Source organism: Rana temporaria, chromosome 3, assembly GCF_905171775.1.
Source record: "Rana temporaria chromosome 3, aRanTem1.1, whole genome shotgun sequence".
NCBI classification, from domain to species: Eukaryota; Metazoa; Chordata; class Amphibia; order Anura; family Ranidae; genus Rana; species Rana temporaria.
In genome coordinates, this window is record NC_053491.1 from 160,831,252 (window position 1) to 160,855,960 (window position 24,709).

At 40.1% G+C, this 24,709-nt stretch overlaps 1 protein-coding gene across 1 annotated transcript in view; it reads right to left on the minus strand.

The window, feature by feature from the left end:
* Positions 1–24,709, minus strand: part of PTPRZ1 (protein tyrosine phosphatase receptor type Z1) — a 291,887-nt gene that overhangs the window by 177,262 nt on the left and 89,916 nt on the right. Inside the window, 1 exon segment of the mRNA XM_040343736.1 lies at positions 6,093–6,155. Coding sequence (XP_040199670.1) covers positions 6,093–6,155 — 63 coding nt within the window.

Below are 24,709 nucleotides of genomic sequence, written 5' to 3' on the forward strand. Positions count from 1 at the left end.
TTTGCATACCCGAGGCGGCATTTCGAAACGAAATGCCTAAGATCCGGCAGTGTAAGTCCCTTACACATGTCGGATCTTCTGCCTAACTATGGGAAACTGATTCTGTGGATCAGTTCCATAGTTAGAAACAGGGATACGACGGCGTAACAGCAGTTACGCCGGCGTATCCCTTTTGAGGATCTGGCTCATAGGATCTCCGTGAATACCCATTAGGACAATGGCCTGGGCTGGGTTAAAGCCATCTGCTTACTTAGCTTACTACCTGGTAAACAGGTTATTTATTTGGTGGTGGTGCACCTGCCTACGATCCACTCACTGGGTGTTGCAATAAAAATTGTATGTTTGTGCTGGACTGTGTTTTACTTACCATCGGACTTTTTAATTAGCACAATTTTTCTTCTCCATTTACTTTTGTGTTTATCCCACATCTAATTGCTGCACCATTTTTTGTCCATTAGCACAGTTTTTCTCCCTTTATAGGTTACAAATTACCACCTAGATTATGAGAGTTTAGTTGTGCTGAGTGCAGGGCCCTGCTTAGTTTTAGGGGTTAAGGTTGTAATAAATATGTATCAATAAAAGTGATTTTGTTTTATGAATTATAAGGTGTGTATGGTGTATGGTATATTTTCTAATAGTCTGAGTTAAACGATTCATTGTAAACTTTATATCTGTTTTTGTTCAGTGTCTCTGGATCATAACCCATGCTGACACATGACATTTCTATCTGATATTGTTTTGGATAAGCCTTTGGGTAAATAGGAGGTATTCAATTATTCAAGTTCATTTATAGATCTGCAACTACAGTAAGCTCTCAGTGTCTTAGTATAAGTATCCTGTGCCTCTACTAACAACTGTTGAGAGAAGATATTAATTATGCAGGCAAAACTTTTTTTTTTTTAAACGTTAACTAAATCATAGGCGTTGATTTTATTAAACATGATGCACAAAAAAACATTGCTGGGGTTCACCCTACCCATCCAATGCATTACTATTAAATCAAGGGCATGTGCAGTAGAGATTCTTAAAGAAAAGGTTAATTTGTAATTTCAAGTCTATAGGCTTAGAAATTTAGTCTGTACAGCTTAACTGAAAACTAGCATGCCACTTTTATATATCACAGCATCCTGCTGTCACTGATTGCTAAGGAAGCAGTGTGTGCTTGCATCTGCTCTGTCCCTAGGATCCACTGACATCAGCAAGAATTCAAGTAACTAATAAAATGGGGCAGTGGTGATATCACTGGATTGGCTATATTTGGGCAGTGACATTGACCCCCACCCCCTCAATATGTAGAGGTCATGTGGTCTGGGCATGGTTCAGGAGGGGGAGTGCGTGCCCCACCCCCCCATGTTCCATTCATAGCCAGCCAGGCTGCATGCTCAGATAGGGGGGCTTCCCTTTTTTTTTCATAACCCTTAAAATCTTTACCAGGCACTAAGGATCTAGTATGGATTTCCTGGGGAACCTTACCCTTTTTTTGTATTTTGAAGTGAGGTACCTCTTAAAATCCACGGCCTGGTATGCATTTTCTCTAAATATTTTTTTTTATTTTTGCTGTAGGATGCGCTATAGAAAAAGTGACAATTAATGATACCATTCAAATTGCTGGCAAATTAAACTTAAAGCGGGGGTTCACCCAAAAAAAAAATTTTAACATTACATTCAGCCGAGTTGTCCTAATGACAATCGGCTGTTTTTCCCCCCCCCCCGTACATACCGCATTTTTCCCGCCGCTTCCGGGTATGTCGTCTGCGGGACTGGGCGTTCCTATCTGATTGACAGGCTTCCAACCGTCGCATACTGCGAGTCACGAGTTGCCGAAAGAAGCCGAACGTCGGTGCGGCGCTATACGGCGCCTGCGCACTGACGTTCGGCTTCTTTCGGCAACTCGTGACGCGCAGTATGCGACGGTCGGAAGCCTGTCAATCAGATAGGAACGCCCAGTCCCATACACGACATACCCAGAAGTGGCGGTGAAAATACGGTATGTACGGGGATAAAAAACAAAAAAAACAGCCGATTGTCATTAGGACAACTCGGCTGAATGTAATGTTAAAAATTTTTTTTTTGGGTGAACCTCCACTTTAATGTCCAGCTTCATTAAAAAATAAAAAGAAACATATTTGACACCCCTTTGTCTATTAGCCCAGAGAATGGGCATTTTTAATTTGACAAATTTGGCTCCCATTGAGGTTTAGTTTTGGGACCGTTGCATTTCAAACCATTAATTATTTTTATAGAGTTTTGGGATTAAAAGTACCATTTCTCTCTTTGCGGGTACTGTATGTAGTGGAATAGTCTCCTACAAGATGTCTCAGACCTAAAGGCTGACCTGCATGCACAGTGTGATCTACATGTCAAATGAGATCTTGTATGTCTTTTTTCCACCTGGTTATGTAAGCCGATTCGGTAGGTACAATACATTTTTTTAGGCCCTTGCAACATGTTAAAGAATTTGCTTACTGCATTCGCCAGAACGCAACTAAAATGCAGGGTGAGGGACCGCCAGCTGTCAAGCTTAAAAACAATACATTTTTCTGCCAAACGTCTTTGAAGTTATTGTATATTACATTTTAGATTATATGACCTCTAGCCCCACCCAATTTTCACCCCATGTTCGTAAAATTTAAAAACAAAGATGGCATTATTGTGCTGCAAAAATGATCGCTTGTGCCATTTGGTTTCAAAGATATTGCCATTATAGTTCATGAAACCTCTCCCACTTTAGACCACATGTTATTACATTTTAAAAACAATTATACCTGTGAGGACCTGGACTTGAACCGAGGACCTCAGCTGTGTCAGGCAATGACTCTGCTTGCTAAGACAGCTGAAATGCTGGACAGTTCCATGGACAATTCCTTAAATGATCCTGCTGTGAATCCTATTTGCCTTGAACCTTGAACTCTTTGCTCCTCCCATGAACTTCCTGATTTAAACTAGGTCTCTGCACTTCCTAGTTGCCATAATATTGTGCCTTCTCCAGCCAATATCTTGCTTTTGTCTCTCCTACTGTTGTCTGTATGTTCGTTACTATTCGTTACTGACATTTGGCTTTCTCCTCCAGGATTCCAGACAAGTTAATGTACTGTAAAAAATATTGTGCTGGGTCAACTTAAAAAAATTGAGGCAGCTGTTTGCATCAGCTTTATAAGTACTGCCAACTAAACTTATTTTTATCTGACTCATTAGACTTTTGATGTTTTCAGCTTTGTTGTTTTAAGTAAAGCCAACTAAATTTTTCCAGTTTATAGACCATAGGTTTAAGTAAAACCTACTCAATATTTTCAGTTTATAGACCATAGGTGTAAGTTAGGAATACATACATGTATGTATTCCTAACTTACACCTATGGTCCATAAACTGAAAATATTGAGTAGGCTTCACTTAAACCCCAAGGCCCTATTAACTGGAAAAATTTAGTTGGCTTTACTTGAACCTATGGTCTATAAACTGGAAAAATTGAGCTGGCTTTACTTAAAACTATAGTTCCAGACAAGTTAAGGTATGTATTCCTAACTTAAAATACTATGGTCTATAAACTGAAAACATTTGGTTGGCTTTACTTAAAACAACAAAGTTGAAAACATGAAAAGTCTAATGAGTCAGACAAAAATAAGTTTAGTTAACAGTACTTAACCACTTGCTGACCAGCCGCTGTCATCATACGGCAGCAGGTCGGCTCATTCCAGTGAATCGCCGTACCTGTACGTCGGCTCCTTTGAGAACCATAGCAGGCGTGCGCACGCTGCCAGAGACACGCTGCACAGAAATCCGATGTGCGTGACAGGCACCTGGGATATCCGCCGGCCACCCGCGTTCGCTGGCATGAGAGCCAGAACAGGGATCTGTGTATATAAACACACAAATCCCCATTCTGACAGGGGAGGAGAGACATTTCTGCTGTTCCTAGTAATTAGGAACAGCGATCTGTCTTCTCCTCCAGTCAGTCTCATCCTCCCACAATTAGAAACACACAAGGGAACACAGTTAACCCCTTGATCGCCCCCTAGTGTTAACCCCTTCACTGACAGCGACATTTGCACAGTAATCAGTGCATTTTTGCAGCACTGATCGCTGTAGAAATGTCAATGGTCCCAAAAAAGTGTCAAAAAGTGTCTGATCTGTCCACTGCAATGTCACAGTCCTGCTAGAAATCGCAGATCGCTGCCATTACTTGTTTATAGCGTAAAAAAATAAAACCACCAAACAGTGGTGATCAAATGCCACAAAAAGAAAGCTCTACTTGTGGATTTTTTTGGGGGTATAGCGTTGCACGACTGCGTAAGTCAGTTAAAGCGATGAAGTGCCGTATCGCAAAAAATGGCCTGGTCATTAAGGGGGAATCCTTCCAGTCCTTAAGTGGTTAAAAAGCTAAATAGTTGCCTCAATATTTTTTACGTAAACCCAGCACAATATTTTTTACAGTGCAAGTTGCGCTCAAAAGTTTGTATAAACTTGGAGAATTGATAATATTATGTACCATTTTTAAAGAACACAGGAGTGAGCAGACAAAACACATTTATTTTATTTCTTATAGGATTCATATTCAACTGTAGGTCATAACAGAATGGCACTGAGTAAACAAATGAAATGATCCCTGTTCATAGTCTGCATACCCTTAGTTCCTAATACTGTGTATAGCCCCCTTTAGCATCAATGACAGCATGAAGTATTATGTAATAGTTTTCTATGAGGCCCCCGAATTCTTGCAGGTGGTATAGCTGCCCATTGGTCTTGGCAAAATGCTTCCAGGTCATGCAGTCTTTGGTTGTTTTGCATGAACCACACATGTGAGATCTCCCCAGAGTGGCTTGATGATATAAAAGTCAGGAGACTGTGATGGCCACATCAGGACCATCAAATTTTTCTGCTGTTTCCTCTTGGCCTTGTGCTTAGGGTCATTGTCGTGCTGGAAAGTCGAAGAGCATCCCATGCCCGGCTTTCGTACAAAAAAATGCAAATTGTCTGCCAGTATTTTCTGATAACATGCTGCATTCATCTTGCCATCAATATTAACAAGATTCCCTGTGCCTTTAGAGCAAACAACCCCCAAAACTTCAGTGGGCCACTACCATGCTTCACAGTGGGGATGGTATTCTTTTCGTTGTTGACCCCTTTTCAAACATAACATAGTGTTTATGGTTGTGACCATAAAGCTCTATTTTGGTCTCATCATGCCAGATTACAGTGTGCCAGATGCTGTGAGGCGTATCAAGGTGTTGTCAGGCATATTGTATCCAGGCTTTTTTGTGGCTTTGGTGCAGTAAAGTCTTCTTTCTGCCAACTTGACTATGCAGCACTTGTACCTGAAATCTTTCTTGGTCTACCTGACCTTTGCATGGTATCAAGAGATCCCTGAATTTCCCTGAAAATCCACTACTGACTGGGATATTCAAGGCTTTGTATATCTTTTTATATCCTTTTCCATCTTTGTAAAGTTCCATTACCTTGTTACACAGGTTTTTTAACAGTTCATGTCTGCTCTCCATTGCTCAGTATCTAGCCTGCTCAGTGCATTCACGTGAGAGCTAACAAACTCATTGACTATTTATATGCAGACACTAATTGCAAGTGAAAGAGCCACAGATGTGAAATTAACCTTTAATTGCCTTTTTAACCTGTATATGTCACCTTGTGTGTCTGTACCAAGGCCAAACATTCCAGGGTATGTAAACTGTTGCTCAGGCTCATTTGGGTGATTCTTGTTAGCTATATGATTTAAAAAGGAGCCAAACATCTATGTGATAATAAATGGCTTCATATGATCTCTATCCTTTAAATACATTTTTTTTTTGCCATGATCAGTCAAATTTTCAATATCAATGCCAAAATATCACAATTTCTGCCAGGGAATGAGCACACTTATATATATATATATATATATATATATATATATATATATATATATATATATATATATATATATATGACACACTATATATACGGTAATTACAAAGATATTAGTGGTAGTTTGCTTTTATTTCATTTTACATTATTAAGACTGCAGCTGGAAAAACTCAGACTAGTAAACTAGTAGCAATAGGATGAAGATCATATATATACATAACATAGAAATACACACTTACCTGTATAGGACCAGTCTATTTCTGAAATTAGTTTTCGTTGCTGTCTGTATCCATAAACCGAGCCTAGAGAAGAAAACACAGATACAACTTAAGTTCAGATGATATAATTGATATTTTAATGTAGTGCGTAGTACCCATTTCTGTAATTTTCCAGTAAAACAACACATGCACACTTTTCTTACACATGCAAAATGTATTTATTGTTGTGGCAGTTACCATACAAGACTTGATCGACTATTTACAGGCAGTCCCCGAGTTATAAACACCCGAGTTATGAACGACTCCTACTTACGTCACACTTACGAATACATTGTTCTGACCATAAGTTACACTTACAAATGCAGTGTTGCGACTTACGAACAACTTAGACTTAGGAACAAACCTACAGTCCTTATTGTGTTTGTAATTTGGGGACTGCCTGTATTGGGAATTCATTCAGTCATTTATTACATATCAATTCATCTGAAAATCAAATACAGACTAAAGTTTTTACTGATATAGGCACAGAAACCAGATAGTAATGTACATGTTAATATTCATCAAAGAAGGTCATGTACGGTGTAATTGCCTTGCCTCTCATGGATAAAATACTGTAGACAGTTGCAATAGAAAAAAAAGGGTTGTTATGGCACTACTAAACCAACTGTAATAAGGGAGAATCCCAGTATCCAGCCAACAACTATATACGGATAGAGCAACACAGCATCAATGTGCTTTTGTAGGTGTATACATTCAATATATAGCCAAAAGGATGTGGACACCATTAAAACATTTTGAGTTTAGATACAGAAAGCCATGTCCATAAACAAATGGTAGGACAAGTTTGGTGCAGAGGGATTGAAATGGCCTGGGAGACCTGACTTCAAAATTATTGATCACCTTTGGGATGATTACCAATGCCGAGTCTTCTAGTTCAACATTAGTACCTGACCTCACAGGTGCTCTTTTGGTTGAATAGGCACAAATACCCACAGATGCACTTCAAATATTGTAGTAAGTCTGTGGTATGACTTCCCAGAGGAGTGAAGGCTGTTAAAACTGCAAAGAGAAAAGCGACTTCATATCTCTGCCTATGATATTGGAGAGGAATGTCCCAAAAGCTCATAAAATAAAGACAGTGATGGCCAGTTGTCCACACACTTTTGACCATGTAGTGTGCAACTATACAACTCCCCTTCACCTGCTTTATTTTAACGCAAGACTCCAGGAAATATTGTTGATTGCACAATAAACCAACACCCCATCTGCGATCAATAGTGACAACCCCATATTTACTGATGAAACAAGAAAAGCTGCTTCAGGTGAGTGAGTCACTGGTAATGACTAAGTGCTAACATTTGCGCGAAACGCGTCTACCTCTTTGTCCCCTGCTCTATCTGTCAACCACTTGTCATATGAAGCTTTATTAAAAGGATTTTTGGAAGTGCAGCCATCTGGAATTATTTCTTCACCCATATTTACTGCTTTGGATTATGCTGTTATGTTTTCATTTATCTATCATTCTGCTTTATAACAATCTCTGCCTTTCTGTATAGTTACTGCAGCTGCCTAGTTATTTATCTCAGCCCATGCCTAATTAGGAGCCATATAACTTGAGCTTTTAGCTTCTAGTTTTAGCTTGTGAATGATCTTCACACCTTTGTAACCTTTTCATCCTATTAGTGATCATTTTTGCAATATTTATTACATTGTTTATATGACATTTGCAAGTTGCTCTACCCCTTGAGGTTATAAACGTTATTGTGTTTCTCTGTTATGCAATTTTATCTTACTGCTCTGTCTTATCCTTCCTGAGTGAAGCAGATCTTTCTGTAGCTAATCTGTTGCCATTATTACTCTCCAATTGCAGCTTGGTTTGCACATAGTCACAGAAGAATCAGAGTAAAGGAACCTAATATTTTCCTGTTAGGAGCATTAGGGATAAGACACAGGAGTCTGACCTTAAGGTAGCAGTGCTTACCCAGAACTGTCAGTGCTAATGGTTGTGTTAACAAAGCATTTACCAACATTTAATGGAACAAATATTCTGTTAGCTTAGGTTAGAGGTACTTTGAGATTGTATAATACAGATTTAAATACCTTAAGGTAACAGAAACAATTGCAGTGGTAATAAACTGAAAAACTAAACAAAAATGTGGCTTTTTTTTCCCTCTTTAGTCTCACCTGGTGATCTGGTCAATAACACACAATATGGTTGATTTACTAAAACCTTTTTGTCAAAGCTTAATTGAACAAGCTGAAGTAAGAAGCTTATTGGATACCATGCACAGCTGCACCAGTTTTAGTAAATGTCCCCTTTTTTCTGTCTTAGCCCAGGTTCACACTGATGCGGGATTGAAATTGTGCGAGTTCAGCTGAGTCAGTCTGAATTTGGGAGCGATTTCAGAGAAATGTGTGGGGGTTCCTGCCCCCCTGAAGACGTAACTACATGAAACGTACGTCGGCGGCGAGCCTGGTCACGTTGTTTTTGATCGCCGCAAAAAGGAGTACTGACAGCCTGGAAATTTTCCTAGAATTGTCAGGGATCATCCCCCTATCCCTGGAGGATCCCATCCTCCCCTGGATTAACAACCAGCTCATACCCACCAAGCCAAACAGCCCCCAAACCTGAGGCCTGTGGCCCGGTCGGCGGCCATCTTGGTACTCCTCAGCTACAGTGACACCCTTCTTCCCCCCCTTCCCCCCCATTCCAAACAGTACTTGATCCAGGGTTTCGTCCGATCGCCTTTCAGGGATCAGGAAGGAATTTTTTTTCCCTGCGGCAGCAAATTGGCTTAGCACTGCCAGGGTTTTTTTGCCTTCCTCTGGACCAAGGCCAAGCGAGAGGATTCAGCGAATCTTCCCTCTATTGCAATTAATCCCCCCCGGTTACTGGCAACAATGGTTAAACTGCGATACTCTGCAGAAACGATTTGGGGTCTGAGACAATTCGCAACAGTATTACCAGCCGTCACCAAAAAGGCCTTAAAAATAGACCAACTTTTGAGATTCGATCAACGATCGACCATCAAAAATTTCAAGCATTTAACCCAGCTCAAGCACATATCATGTGCTTTGATCAACACAAGATCGGCAGTAAAACACCGATCAGAAATCCACGATTTCTTACTACAAAACGATCTAGACTGCCTCTTTATCACAGAAAGCTGGCTTTCAGACGACTGCAACACCATTCTTGGAGAATTGGTGCCAGAAAATTATCGAATTATAACGGAAAACAGAATAGGGCAAAGAGGAGGAGGCCTGGCGGTGATCCATAAGTTTCATATTGCAATCACTAAGCCGGTCCTTCAAAATCCTCTTCCATTTATGGAAACCCTTACTCTTCAACTTCAAACTAACCCCCAGGAGACTGTTCACATTCTCCTCTGCTATAGGCCACCTGGGCCAAAATCGCAGCTTCTACCATCATTAACGGAGTTCATATCCACTTATACCCTCAACAGCAAACACCTTTTGCTGCTCGGGGACTTCAATCTGTGGGCCAACTCCTCACAGGATCCCATTGCGGACGCCTGCATCGATCACCTGGAAGAATTAGGACTACAGCAATTTATATGCGGTCCCACGCATGCTTCAGGTCACACACTCGACCTAATTTTCAGACAAAATCTGAAAATAAACATTTTGGGAAATGAACCTTTGCCATGGACAGACCACCATGCAATTAGTTTCATAATTTCCAAAATTCCACCAGTGATAAAAGCACCCAAGCCGGTGACAATACACTGGGCTAGATCTCAGAAGAAGCTCCATTCGGAACTCTTCAAATCTACCTTGGGAAACCGAATCGAAACTATTCATCCTCAGTTAACAGCCTCAGATACACTGGATGCCATAAATGCAGCTCTGCTACAATCAGCCGACTTAGTAGCACCGAAACGCAAAGTCCGCATCCGGAAAAAAAAGTCCGGCTGGTTCAACAACCAGCTGTCCCTACTGAAGCAAGAGCGCAGAAGGGCGGAAGCCGCCTGGAAAAGAAGCCCTTCAGAAGATCACCTCATCATCTACAAGGCAATAACAACACAATATCATAAAGAAATCTTCAAAGCCAAGAAACATCATTTTTCTATGACGATTAACAGCGCCATGAACCGCCCCCGAGAACTCTTCAAGATGGTCACCCAGACCATGAATCCGGGATGTCTTGAAGTCCCCAATTCAGACACCCAAGAGTTCTGTAATGAACTATCGGATTTCTTCATCGACAAAATCGAAAGAATCCGGGTAAGTATTCTGCAAAATAATACCCCCCTCAGCCCTCTCTTCAATCAACTACAAAACACCAACAGAAACCTTCTACAATCAACTAAGTTCACTCTGGAACCCATCTCCATCGATACCACCAAAAATATCATTGGTGCGTTGCAGAACAGCACAGCACCCAATGACATCATTCCCACCAAGCTGCTGAAGGAATGCGCCGACATTCTGGCGCCTCCCATCACACAGCTTATAAATCAGTCATTTAAGGAAGGCATAGTGCCATCCCTGCTGAAAGAGGGCACAATCCAGCCCATCTTGAAAAAACCTAACTTGGATCCCAAGGACCCAACTCACCGCCGCCCCATAACAGGCCTAAATATTCTCTCCAAGATAATGGAGAAAATAGTGGTACAACAGCTGCAACAGCATCTGGATACCCACAATCTACTCGATCCATTTCAATCAGGTTTCCGTCCCGGACACGGGACAGAAACGGCCTTACTCAAAATATGGGACGATGCCCTCGAGGCCGCAGACGAGGGAGAATCCTGTCTCCTGGTTCTGCTGGACCTAAGCGCAGCCTTTAAAACAGTAGACCACAAAATGTTACTGATGCGACTGGCCGAGGTAGCCAGAATCGCAGAAGGTGATTTACCATGGTTTTCCTCTATTCTTGAAAACCGATCACAAACAGTGAAACTGGGATCTTTCACGTCGGAAAAACGCACAGTGCCATGTGGAGTCCCCCAAGGATCCCCCTGTCACCGGTACTGTTCAACATCTATCTTCGCCCTCTCTTTGATATTATCAGTAGCCAAGAACTACTTTATCACTCTTATGCAGACGATACGCAATTGTATTTTCGCATCTGCAACAAAAAGGATCATCATCTCAGTTTAGAGAAATGTCTCTCTTCGATAGAAAACTGGATGACTAAGAGTTATCTTAAACTCAACAGTTCCAAAACAGAACTTCTTATGTTTCACGCCAGCCGAAAGAGTCAACTGGCAACAACCTGGACACCCCCGCCCATTCTGGGCCAAAGCATCACTCCTAGCTCCAAAGTCAAAAGTCTAGGAGTCATTTTTGACACCTTCATGACAATGGACGCACAAATAGGGTCAGTAGTCAGCGGATCGCACCATTTGTTGCGCCTACTACGCAGACTTATTCCATTTATCCCCAAAGAAGACGTAGCAGTCGTGGTGGGAACAATCGTGAATTTCAGACTGGACTATGCAAATGCCCTTTACCTCGGGCTCCCAAAGTACCAAATCGCTTGTCTGCAAGTCGTACAGAATACGGCCGCCAGACTGGTGACTGGGAAAAAAACATGGGAATCAATCTCACCTTCGTTGAGAACCCTTCACTGGTTGCCAGTAAAAGACAGAATTGTATTTAAAGCACTCTGCCTGACACATAAGTGCATCCATGGGAAGGCGCCGCAATATCTTTGCGACAAGATAGAACCTCACAATTCTAATCGCGTTCTGCGATCCACTGACCAAAATCTGGTCAAGGTGCCAAAAACCAAATACAAGTCCAAAGGAGAAAGAAGGTTTGCTTTTCAAGGTCCGAGACTATGGAACGCTTTACCAACCAGCATTCGGTTGGAGGAAAACCACCTGACTTTCAGAAGACAGATTAAAACTCTGCTCTTCTGATGTCATTGAGACACGAAACATCAAGCGCCCAGAGGCGATTCAGTTCGCATATAAGTTTTTCATTCATTCATTCATTCATTCATTCATTCATAATCCCATCCTTCTCATCACTTAGCATTGTTATACCCACAAGGGGTCCAAGACCGTATGGTGTTTGACTGGCATAGCTACAGTATCTCCATTGGAGAGATTTCTCTTCACTTTCAGTTTCAGTATTCACCACGGACACAGGAAGTTAAAGGAAATGACCTCAATGGAGGCACGGACAACAAAAAAGACCTGAGAGGTATTTCAACCTTTACCTATTTCATCCAGAATTAAGAAAACTGTTTTATCTTGACTTTGATAAATATAGAGAATCAATTTTGTGTGAGATTCTTGCTCTAAAGGAGATCTAAACCAAAAACCTTTTTTGCATTCTTGAATAAAGTAAAGAATCTTTAAAAACACCCGCCAGTTTTTTTGTTGTCTGTGCTCTGTAGGGATAGTTTTCTTTGCTCCTTGTGTTAAGATATAGAAGAAAGTGGGAGGACATCTCTCCAAAGGAATGGAAATCCTCTTTGATGCCGCATACACACGCTCGAAATTTCCGACAACAAACCTTCGATGGGAGCTTGTCGAAAAATTCCAACCGTGTGTATGCTCCATCGGACATTTGCTGTCGGAATTTCGGACAACAAAAACTTGAGAGCTGGTTCTCAAATTTTCCGACAACAAAATCGGTTCTCGTAAACTCCGATCCGGTCTGGTAAAACTAGCATTCGTAATGGGGATAGCACATTCGTCACGCTGTAACGGACTGAAAAGCACGAGTCTATAAAGCGCAAATAATCTCTCACCAAACTTCTACTAACACGAGATAAGCAGAAGGAACCCAAAGGGTGGCACACTTGGTATTGAACTTCCCTTTTATAGTGCCGTCGTACGTGTTGTACGTGACTGCGTTCTTGGCAATCGGAATTTCCGACAACATTTGTGTGACCGTGTGTATGCAAGACAAGTGTGAGCCAACATCCATCGGAAAAAAATCCACAGTTTTGTTGTCGGAATGTCCGATCGTGTGTACGTGGCATGAGGCACGCCTTATAAATGCTCCCTTACCTGCATATATAAAGCCAAGTGATACACCTCATAGTGGGAATTGACCCAGAAACTGACACAACAATGATATCTTGCTCCACAAGTTATAGCAATATTTAAGGGCCCTTTACCCTGGGTGTTGTCGAAGATGTGGCATGGTGGAATCACTGTATCACATGTTCTAGGAGTGGTCACGTATAAAAAAAAATACTGGTCGGAGGTGTTTTACCTAATAAATCAACTCATATGTTCCAACATAGCTTTATCTCCTGGCTTGGCACTGTTAAACCTGAGCATAGAATCAATCTCCTACTCTTACCGCAAAATTGTCACACATATTCTTCTAGCTGACAGATTACATATCATCAAATTGTGGAAAAACCCCACTTCTCCACAATTACTAAATGTCATTAGGACAGTTCAATCACACTTTACAAACAAAGTGTAGTTAGCTACAGATAGGCACTCTTATCTTAAAATGCTATATTTATGGATGTATTGGTCCCACTGGACTGGTATAGCCAACATGTGAAGCATTAATGCCACCAACATACTAACCAACCTATTGTTGAATTTTCCTTCTCAAAATTTTCCACATTTTGTCATGTTACAACCAAAAAGGTAAATGTACTTTATTGGCATTGTATGTGATAGACCAACACAAAGTGGCACATACATTTTTTTTTACAAATAAATATCTAAAAAGTGTGGCATTTGTATTAAGCCCCCTTTACTCTCAACCCCCTAACTAAAATCTAGTGGAACCAATTGCCTTCAGAATTTACCTAATTAGTAAATAGAGTCCACCTGTGTGCAATTTAATCTCAGTATAAATACAGCTGTTCTGTGAAGCCCTCCGAGGTTTGTTTACAACACCCAGACAACATACCAGAGAGGTCAAGGATAAAGTTGTGGTGAAGTTTAAAGCAGGGTTAGGTTCTAAAAAATATCCCAAGCGTTCAACATCTCATGGAGCACTGTTCAATCCATCGTCTGAAAATGAAAAGAGTATGGTATAACTGCAAACCTACAGTACCAAGACATGGCCATCCACCTAAACTGACAGGCCATTGAAGTAGAGCATTAATCAGAGAAGCAGCTAAGAGGCATATGATAACTCTGGACGAGCTGCAGAGATCAACATATCAGATGGGAGAAGCTGTCCACTGGACAACTATTAGTGCCACTTTGTGTTAAGTTTTTGGTTGTAAAATGAAAAAATGTGGGGGAAAAGAAAATCACACTTTCAGTTCTAATTATCAGGATAAGTAGAAGGAAGTTCCCCAGCACATAGGCTGGGAAGAGAATCTAATCCTATCCCACTGTATCCAAAACTAAAAAAAAAAAATGTAATTTAGATACACTTTAAGTGTGATTCTTAGTGCACAAGTTTCACATCTTCTCCTCAACTTTACAGTAAACCATCAGCACAAAACTGTTAAGCCCCATACACATGGTCGGACCTTTGTCCGACCAAAATCACATCGGAATTCCGACGGAATTCCTTTGGAGTAAAAAAGAATATGTTCGCTGTCTAAACTCTGACGGAATTCATCGGAATTTCCAATGGAAATAATCAGATGGGGCATACACATGGTCAGAATTTCCAATGGAAATAATCAGATGGGGCATACACAAAATCCGTCTGACTTTTTCCATTGGAAATTCCGATCGTGTGTACGGGGCATTACACTTCAGCAATATAAAGGGATCATTTGACATTTTTTATTATTTATTTGTTTTAATCAGGTAAAGTAGTTTTGCATGAAAATTTAGAACTTGGGGAACTTAAAACTAACTGGCACTGGAGCCTTATTTTACTCTCAAAACATAAGGAAAATAATAAGAATGCTTGAATAACAATATTTTCATATATTCCTGCATAAATGTAATCACTAAATTAGTACCCTTCAGCCACTCGATTCAAAATATTTAGGAAAGGGACATCTTTGGACTTTCATAATTTAGTACTGAATGTTCTTGATGCTTTATGTGAAAGCTAAAATTTGATTTCACGGATGTTTTGTGCAACTGCCCAAATAGTATCAAAGGTCAGTTTTAATGGTAAAAAGCTTTTGGCACAGCTCCAGAATGGCTTTACAAAACCACCATATATGTATAAATAAGCCTGCATACAAACCAAAATATAGATAATGGGTTCCTCTTAAACAACCAATGTAAATTAGGTCAATAGCTTTCATGATAATGGTTTGAAATTAGCAAACCAATGTCATTTTTTAAAGAGATAATAATGAGAAAATGTGCAGTTTTTTTCAGTTAGTCATCATTATTATCATCATTATTAGGACAGAAATTTACATATATATATATATATATATATATATATATATATATATATATATATATATATATATATATATATATATATAGTATGGAGCATTCACCAGTCCCTGCCCTCAAGGAACTTACAACCTAAGGTCTCTAACTCACATTCATATTAGAGCCAATTTTCACAGAAGCCATTTAACCTACCAGCAAATCTTTGGAGTGCTCATCACAATGTTTTAATTTTTGGTACATTTTGGAAAGTTAATAAATCTATTCTTTTTCAGAATACTATAAGTTGTGAACAGAACCACTTCTGAGAGCACTGGTTCAAGAATAAGATGTCAGAGCCTGTCAATTTTACCTTTAATACCAATTGGAATATGGGAAGTTGTGGGGAATCTTTCAGATATTTAGAGAGTCATATATATATAAACTAGGGATGCACCGATATATCGGTGCCGAAACATATCGGCCGAAAACAGCTGTTTTGGGCACATGCCGAAACAGCTGTAAAATTGCCGATAGGACTAGTTGCTGCAGAGCGGAAAAACACACTGAAACTGTCTCCACACACTGCTCGCACACAGCCCCGCCTGCTCCCTTGGGGCTGTGTTGTACGTCACCGCGTTTGAGAACGAGGAGATTTGGTCTTGACAGTGTGTACGCAAAGAAAACTTGTCAAGTTTCTCAACAAACCTGACAAGGAACTCGTCGAGGAAAACAATGTTTCATTTACGATGAGTTCCTCGGTCGTGTGTACGAGGCCTCAGTCACTGCTCTCTACTCTCCCCTTATTATCGTATCAATTGCACATGGATACCCTGTTAGTATTATATAGGGTGTTTTACCCCTATTTCTTTTTGTATTTTTCAGATTTGTGACTGTATTAGACTAACTAGAAATGCATAATATATCATTAGAGATATCTTGCACGTGTACACGCTTGCTCCTGACATCAAGTCACGAAACCTGTTGAGATAACAGATGTTGTGTTCAAATCGTATACTGTATCCTATCACATCATTGTGGATTCTGTTTATGTATTATGTATTTGATTATATTCAATCATGTGCTATCAAATTGTGGGCTTTTAAAACTATGTGTATCATGTGCTAACCATTTTTTGGATTGCTTACGAATTATGTACTTATGTATGAATAAAGTTTTTTATTCAATATCTTTCTCTATACAGATATTTAATTATATGTGTAGTATATTAATTTTCTATCAAATATAAATTATTATGAGACAAATATCCCACTCTTTTACACATAGTATATATATATATATATATATTAATTATAACACCACACAACACTTGGCTCTCTGCGTACTTCATTTAAAATCCTGCTTCTATGTTCTCTATCAAGATATGTTTTGCTTCTTGTGTCATGCTGTAGAGATTTCCTTTCACTTTTTGTGGTAGAGACGCAAAAGAAAGTGAAAGAAAATCTGTCCAAGGGCAACAGAATTCCCATCTTAAGAAATTTTCACAGGAGCAGGTGTGCCCACTGTATGGATTTACATTCCCCTCTTGCTCTGGTAGTTATTTCAAAGTTTTGGATTATCCTTCACTTTCTGTCCCAGTGCCAATGATCACACACATCAAATATAAATGTTGAATCTCCCCACTGGGGGGAAACAGACAGCAATAAAAATCTGACAAACTGTCTTACCCATTTCTACTCTATCCAAAACTTGAAAAAAATATAGCACGAAATGCCTTACCCGAGTTTGGGCATTAGGGTAATGTACTGTATTACTCTAAAGTCAACATTAACAGAAGGGGGGGGCTTCATCGGTATACTCCTGTATGAGGTTATAAGAAATTATTGGTGTTCGAATTGTCACAGAGAATTCTAATTAAAGTGTTTGTAAACCTTCACATATACCAAGTGAAGTGAACAACCTCAGATGATACACAGAGATTAAACAAACCCTCCTACATAGGTTTTATTAGTTTATCTGCAGTCTTCTCCTCCCTACACCCCTTCAAAAGGGCCCGGAGCACAGAGGAGGGAGCAGAGAGACTGCAGTAATAGTGTGTGAGAGCTCATTGGAGGAAAGGAACACACACCTCTTCACACAGCAGAAGAATTGTGTTGTAAATAGACAAGCACCTTTCTGAGTTCTCCCCCGACACAAATTAATCTCATGTGTCATGAAAACTTCTCAGAAGTGACTCATGCTGATAACAGAGGAACGAAGCACCAGAGAGAAGCAACACTTAGAACCTTGGAAAGAAATAAGTAATCATTGCAGATATATGTGCTTTGCTCAGATTCCATGACTGAGGTTTACAACCACTTTAATATATAAATAAGGTTAACTAAGATGGCATTTTTCTCTTTGTCTATTACCATGTAATTACAGTACCCCAAAAATATTCATACACCTTGACATTTTCCACATTTTACCATGTTGCAGCCAAACATGTAAATGTATTATATTGGGATTTTATGTCATAGACCAACACAAAATGGCACATAATTGTGAAGTGGAAGGAAAATGATAAATGGTTTTCAAATGGTTTAGATCAAAGCATATTCATATTCAAGTCCAGACCTAAATCCAATTGAAAATCTGTGGCAAGACTTAAAAATTGTTGTTCACAGACGCTCGCCATCCATTCTGACAGAGCAGGAAAAATGGGCAAAAATATCACTCTAGATGTGCCAAGTTGGTAGAGTTATCCCCAAAAAGACTTGCAGCCGTAATTGCAGTGAATGGTGGTTCTATGAAGTATTGGCTCGTGGGCTGAATACAAATGCACGCCACACTTTTCACATATTTATTTGTAAAAAAAAAATTGAAAACCATTTATAATTTTGCTTCCACTTCACAATTACGTGCCACCTTTTATGTGATGGTCTATCACATAAAATCCCCGTAAAATAAATTTACATTTTTGGCTGTAACGTGACAAAATTTTGAAAAATTCGAGGGTTATGACAACTTTTTCAATGCACTATATATCCTGCTTTTACAGCTCAATGGTAGTTGCCACTGCTCATTTATATTTTACATATGAGGAAAACTAAATGCAAAATATGTTATATAACACAAAGGGTTATTCCCAAGTGGTTTAGTAAATGGTAAGCCCACTCCTGATTAATATTTTAGCCATAAGTGGAGTCTTTGCGCAGAGTCATCTGCTTTTAGACTCCAGCTACAATATCTTCCAACTATAGTTTTCAGCTTGGTGTCAATCTCACTTCTGTCAAGGAAAGTGCATTCTCACTTCTCCTAAAGCATTAAAGGGTCACTAAAGGAATTTTTTTTTTAGCTAAATAGCTTCCTTTACCTTACTGCAGTACTGGTTTCATGTCCTCATTGTTCATTTTTGCTTTGAAGTAGCTGTAATTCTGCTGTGATCTCCACACTTCCTGGTTGCCTGTTTCCTTATAACCATCGTACTGGGAGCTTTTCACGGTGGTCTAAGCTGTCATTACTGTGTGTCTAAAACTCCTCAGAACCAATTAGATTCATTTTAAAAACAAAACACTGCCCTGGATTTGTTGTTTTTGTTCTGTGAGTCTTCCCGACTCACCTCTCACCCGGAACTTCATGTATGTCCTTTAAAACCGAAAGTGAAACTAGAGGCACATTATATGATAGATTAAATTCAATTTTTAATCATTTTTAAAAGCAATCAGTTAACTTTTATGTCTCTATACCCAATAAACAGTAATTTTAGCAAAGAAAATGTTTTCCTTTAGTGACCCTTTAACCATAATATAAAATAAAACTTCTATTAGCAAAATAGGAAGCACAAGGCTGTAGAGATCAGACTGCCAGAATACCAAAGAGACAGAGGAACATTATTGTTGTTTTGCCCAAAAACAGTTATCAGTTTTGCATGAATGATTGAAGGTGTATTATTATTGTATAACAATGTGTCTAAGGGTGTTATACATCCTGCCTTGTAAACACCCATGCCATTCAAGTCAGAAAGAAATATAAGCTGATTAATCCTATATTTTGTAATATCCTGTAATTTCATAAAAGACACAAGAACCTGACACCTAACATGCATCATTACCCTGTTAAAGACGCATTTCCAACAAAAGTTACAAGGGTGTGGACAGGATGACTGTACAGGTCAATGTCATCAAACCTAACATTAGGTGCACACATAAATAATTACCTGGTCTTATGAGATGACTAAGCTACTGTAATAATTATCTAAACACTACAGCTGAAGCAAGCCTATCCTCTAGTAAAAACAGTCAGAGTATTTTTGCCTTTCTACTTGTTGCATTCATGTTTTCAGATCGTGTGTATTTTCCCAATGCACTGAACCATCCTTCCCTTCCAGGCACTTCACTCGCATGCTTCTTTAGAAAGCTTTTTACAGCTCTTGACAGCAATGTGTGCAAGGCCTCTCTTGCATAGTCATGCCTGAAAGTATTAATCCTCTGAACTAAAACAGTCCAAGAATCCCTTGCATCTGCCAGCAAGCACTTATGTAGTCTCACATCTACAAGACATGCATAAACCCACAATGACAGAGAGAATAGAATGTCAGAACCTACTGACTCATCCTACTGAAAACACAGGGATTTATTTATTTTCATGTCATTTTCAGAAATGTTTCTTAACCCAGTTACTAATCTGTACAGCGCACTAATGCTATTTGATAATTTATTGTACTCATATTTATATTTATATTTATAAGCTTTAACCAAAGCAGCCTTTATCAATAATGGAAAAAAAACAACCTTGCAACTGTTTGGTAAGTACGTTTTAGGCCTCATGTACACAGTTACCAGCAGCAGTTGGGTATTTGGGCATTTTTTTTCAGCTGCCCCTGAACTCTCCTCTATGTTATCTTATCACTATATGTACACAGGGTCGTTTATAGTCGTTTCTAGGCAGTTGAGTTTAGAAGCATTTTTTGGAATGCAAAAAAAAATAGGGTTCAGAAGGATGTTCAGAGGCATTTGAAACCCAAAATGCCTGTAACAGTGTGTAAACACTGCTAAACGCGATGACTCACATTTAGTAGTGTTTTGTTTGCAGACGTTTTTAAAATAAAATATAAATAAAATAAAATATTATTTTTTTACAAACGCACAGATGCAAATGTGGCTAAACGCGGCATGTAAACATGGCTAAACAGACGTTTTAAGATGCTGGTTTCTAGCTGTCGAGTCAAGTCGTTCAGGAGAGGTTAACCACTTAAGGATCGGACCAATATGCTGCTAAATGACCCAAGGGGTTTTTACAATTCGGCACTGCGTTGCTTTAACAGACAATTGCGTGGTCGTGTGACGTGGCTCCCAAACAAAATTTGCGTCCTTTTCTTCCCACAAATAGAGCTTTCTTTTGGTGGTATTTGATCGCCTCTGCGATTTTTATTTATTTATTTTTAATTTATTTTATTAATGTGCCTATGTGTAGTGTGTGTCAGTGTAGTGTTGGTGCGACTTACTGTGTGATGTGATCTCTCCTCAGCAGCGGTTGAAAATACTGCAGAGAGGAGAGATCACATCACTTCCTCCTCCTGTGTTTACACAGGAGGAGGAAGTGACACGCAGGGGGAGCGCGCGGATTGGCTGAGAGCGATCCGGAGGGGGCGGACAAAAACAAACAGCCGCCCCCTCATCCCGGATCGCTCGGACAGCCACGGGGACCGCCGCAGGTACCGGGGGGGTCCCGATCGGACCCCCGACCCACGTCTAGGCAGGGACGTACAGGTACGCCAATGTGCCTGTACGTGCCATTCTGCTGACGTATATGTACATGCGGCGGTTCGGAAGTGGTCAAACACTGTCCCGTGTACATGAAGCCTACTCTTTGTCCCAGGCTGGCAATCTAGCATTTTTGCCATTTGCTGGGAGAACTGTATGGTATTAGAAGATGTATGTGTTAACATTTGTGTGAAAGCTCTATTTCACACAAATAGAGGAAAGGGAAAACAATTTTATACAGTATTATACAGTATTCTTTTTCAAGTAGTAAAACACCCAAATCTACTTTAGCCTTTACAATTACCTGCTTGCCCACTGGGCAATTGTTATACCCCATTCCTAACCAGACCAATTTTCAGCTTTCAGTGATCTCACATTTTAAATGACAATTACTCAGTCATGCAACACTGTATCAAATTGTTTTCCCTTTTTTCACACAAATAGAGCTTTCTTTTGGTGGTAATAATCACCACTGGGTTTTTGTTATTTTGCGCTATAAATGAAAAAAAAACCAGAACATTTTGTATAAAAATGCATTTTTCTTTCTTTCTGTTATAAAAAATTAGCAATTTTGCAAATTAGTAATTTCCCTTCATAAATTTTGGCCAACATTTATACTGCTGCATATCTTTGATTACAAATAATAAAAATCAATGTATAGTATTTGGTCTTTGTGAAAGATATGCAGGCCATACATGAGTCGAATTTGGAAATAATTTTGCATACAAAGGCCCAACGTGCAGGGAGCACCATCAGGTGTTCTAGGGACATAAATTACACATTTAATTTATTGACCTATTACACTTTTAAAGGCCCTGGAGCACCAGGACAATGGAAATGCCAAAAAAATATCAAATTTTGGAAAGAAAACACTCCAACACATAATCTAGGAGGCATAATGAGTCTTTTGAACATGTCATTTTTTTCCCACAAGTTTTTGGAAAATGCGCAAAGAAAATGAAAATGCATTTATTTTTACACAAAGTTGTCAATTTATACAATATTTCTAACAAATAGTATGTACATAGCAAAAATGACACCCCAAAATACATTCTGCTACTCCTCCTGAGTATGGTGATATTTACTTTTACACAGACTTTTACATAGCCTGTCCACATACAGAGGCCCAACATGCAGGGAGCACCATAACAGGTGTTCTCAGGAAATAAATTACACATCTAATTTCCTGACTACCTATTACCTCTCTGTGAGGCACTGTAGGGCACTGAAGTGGCACTGATGGGCACTGTAGTGGTACAGGTGTGGCACAGATGAACACTGATGTGGCATGGATTATTTGCCACATTATGTGTTCCTCTTTTAAACATAGGACGATACTAGTGTATATCATATATATTATTTCCCAGCTTTACACAATATATCTTGTCCACACTATATGATGTCCTACCATCTTTGTGCAACACTTGTGGAATGATATGTAAGCATGTTGCCTAGATCTCTGACATATATTAACCACTTCAATACAGGGCACTTTCGCCCCTTTCTGCCCAGGAGCCGTGTATCGGCTTTTCCTCCACTCGCGCTGACAGATGCGAGTAGAGGAGAGCTGATTGACTGCTCTCCTGACAGGGTGGTGTCTGCGCTGATTGATTATCAGTGCAGCCCACCCATGCCCACCAGGGATGCCCACCCAGGACCACCAGGGTTGACCACCAGGGTTGTCAATCAGTGCCCATTAGAGGTGCCAATTAGTGCCCATCAGTAATGCCAGCCACTGCCTCCCCAGCAGTGCTGCCTATTAGAGCCATCTATCAGTGCCCATCAGTGCCACCCATCAGTGCCACCTATCAGTGCCTATCAGTGTTGCCTATGAGTGCTCATCAGTGCCACCTATGAGTGCCCATCAGTGTCGGCTATCATATGCAGCCCATCAGAGCTGCATATGAGTGCCACCTATCAGTGCTGCACATTAGTGCCTCATCATCAGTTCTTCATGTTCACTAGACTACATTTACCGGGGAAGCGACACTATTTTCCCATGATATTTCCGCACTATCCCACGGCCCGAGGTCAGAAGTTTCCAATCCTGAATGCGTTCAGTAGAGGGAGGTTGAATCTCACCTAACCACAGCAGCTCCTAAACTCTGGTAAACATCTATGTGTACATTTTAATGAAGTTGAGTTTAGGAGCTTTGGGGGAAAAATGACAAAAGCTCCTAAACTCAAGTTTAAGAGCTGACAGTGTAGGTTAATGTACATGAAGCCCAAGGCCCCTTTCACACTACAATGTCTTCAAAGTTGCGCGATTTTACCACAAAGTCGGACCAAAGTAGTGCAGGGACTACTTTGAAGTCAGCACGAATTGAAGTTGTACTAATATGAATGGTTCTCATTGTAAATCATAAGGGAACGACTTGTCATGCTACTTTGCCGTCCCAAATTGTGGGAAAAGTCGTACAAGTGTGAAAGGAGCCTAAGGGTTTAACACTTCTTTTTGTTTTCAATTTAATAAAGAATATTCCTATTTAAAAGTAAGCATATTTTTAGACAAACTTCACTTACCCATTCTGCCTAGCCCTCCTGGCCTAAACGACACCCCTTCCCCATCAAAGCTGCTTTCTTACTCGAGTAGGACCGTTATGGCCTGCTCTTGTTGAACACAATGGGTGATGTACCTATACATGTCTATTAGATCTTACACTAGCAGTAACGAAGGCAGGCCATGGCTGTCATACTCCAGTAAGCAAGCAAATGGGGGGTTATGTTCAGGTGAGCAGGGTTAGGCAAGGTGTGTAAGCATAAATTGTCTGAAAGCACACACCCTTTCATTTCTTATTCAGCCCTTTTTAAACACCAACTTATTACCCCTTCCTTTATATCTATAGCAACACTGGTGGTTTTAAAACTATCATTGACGAAAAACAGTAAAAACATTTTTCTTTTCTTTAATAATATACAATAAAAAATTAAATTAAGATAAAAATTTAAAACAATACCACAAAAAGAATACCTTGGGCCAGATTCACAAAAGGGATAGGACGGCGTATCTCCTGATACGCCGTCGTATCTCTGTTTCTATCTATGCGACTGATTCATAGAATCAGTTACGCATAGATATCCATAAGATCCGACGGGTGTAATTGTTTTACACTGTCGGATCTTAGGATGCAGTATCGCAGCCGCCGCTGGGGGGAGTTCGCGTCGTAAACCAGCGTCGGGTATGCAAATTAGGAGTTACGGCGATCCACGACGGATTTTCGCGTTCGCTACGTCGCCGCTAGTCTAGTTTCCCGTCACAAAGTTAGTCGTCGTTTTGGGTGCCCAAACTTTAGTCAGCAAACGTATTGCTGTCTAAAATATGGCCGTCGTTCCCGTGTCGAAATTTAAAAATGAACGTCGTTTGCGTAAGCCGTCCGGGAATACGGAATTACGCTACGCGTGTCGCCGTTCAAAAAAAATTACGTCACGCCGCGCAAAGCACGACGGGAATTGCGCAACTGAGCATGCGTAGTAGGTCCGGCGCGGGAGCGCGCCTAATTTAAATGGTACACGCCCATTTGAATTGGCCCGCCTTGCGCCGGAGGCCGCCGGCGTAGTTTTCATCGCAAGTGCTCTGTGAATCAGGCACTTGCGATGAAAACTTGCGGCGGTGTAACGTATCTACGATACGTTACGCCACCGCTCACCTACGTGAATCTGGCCCCTTGTTCCCAAGAGATTAATA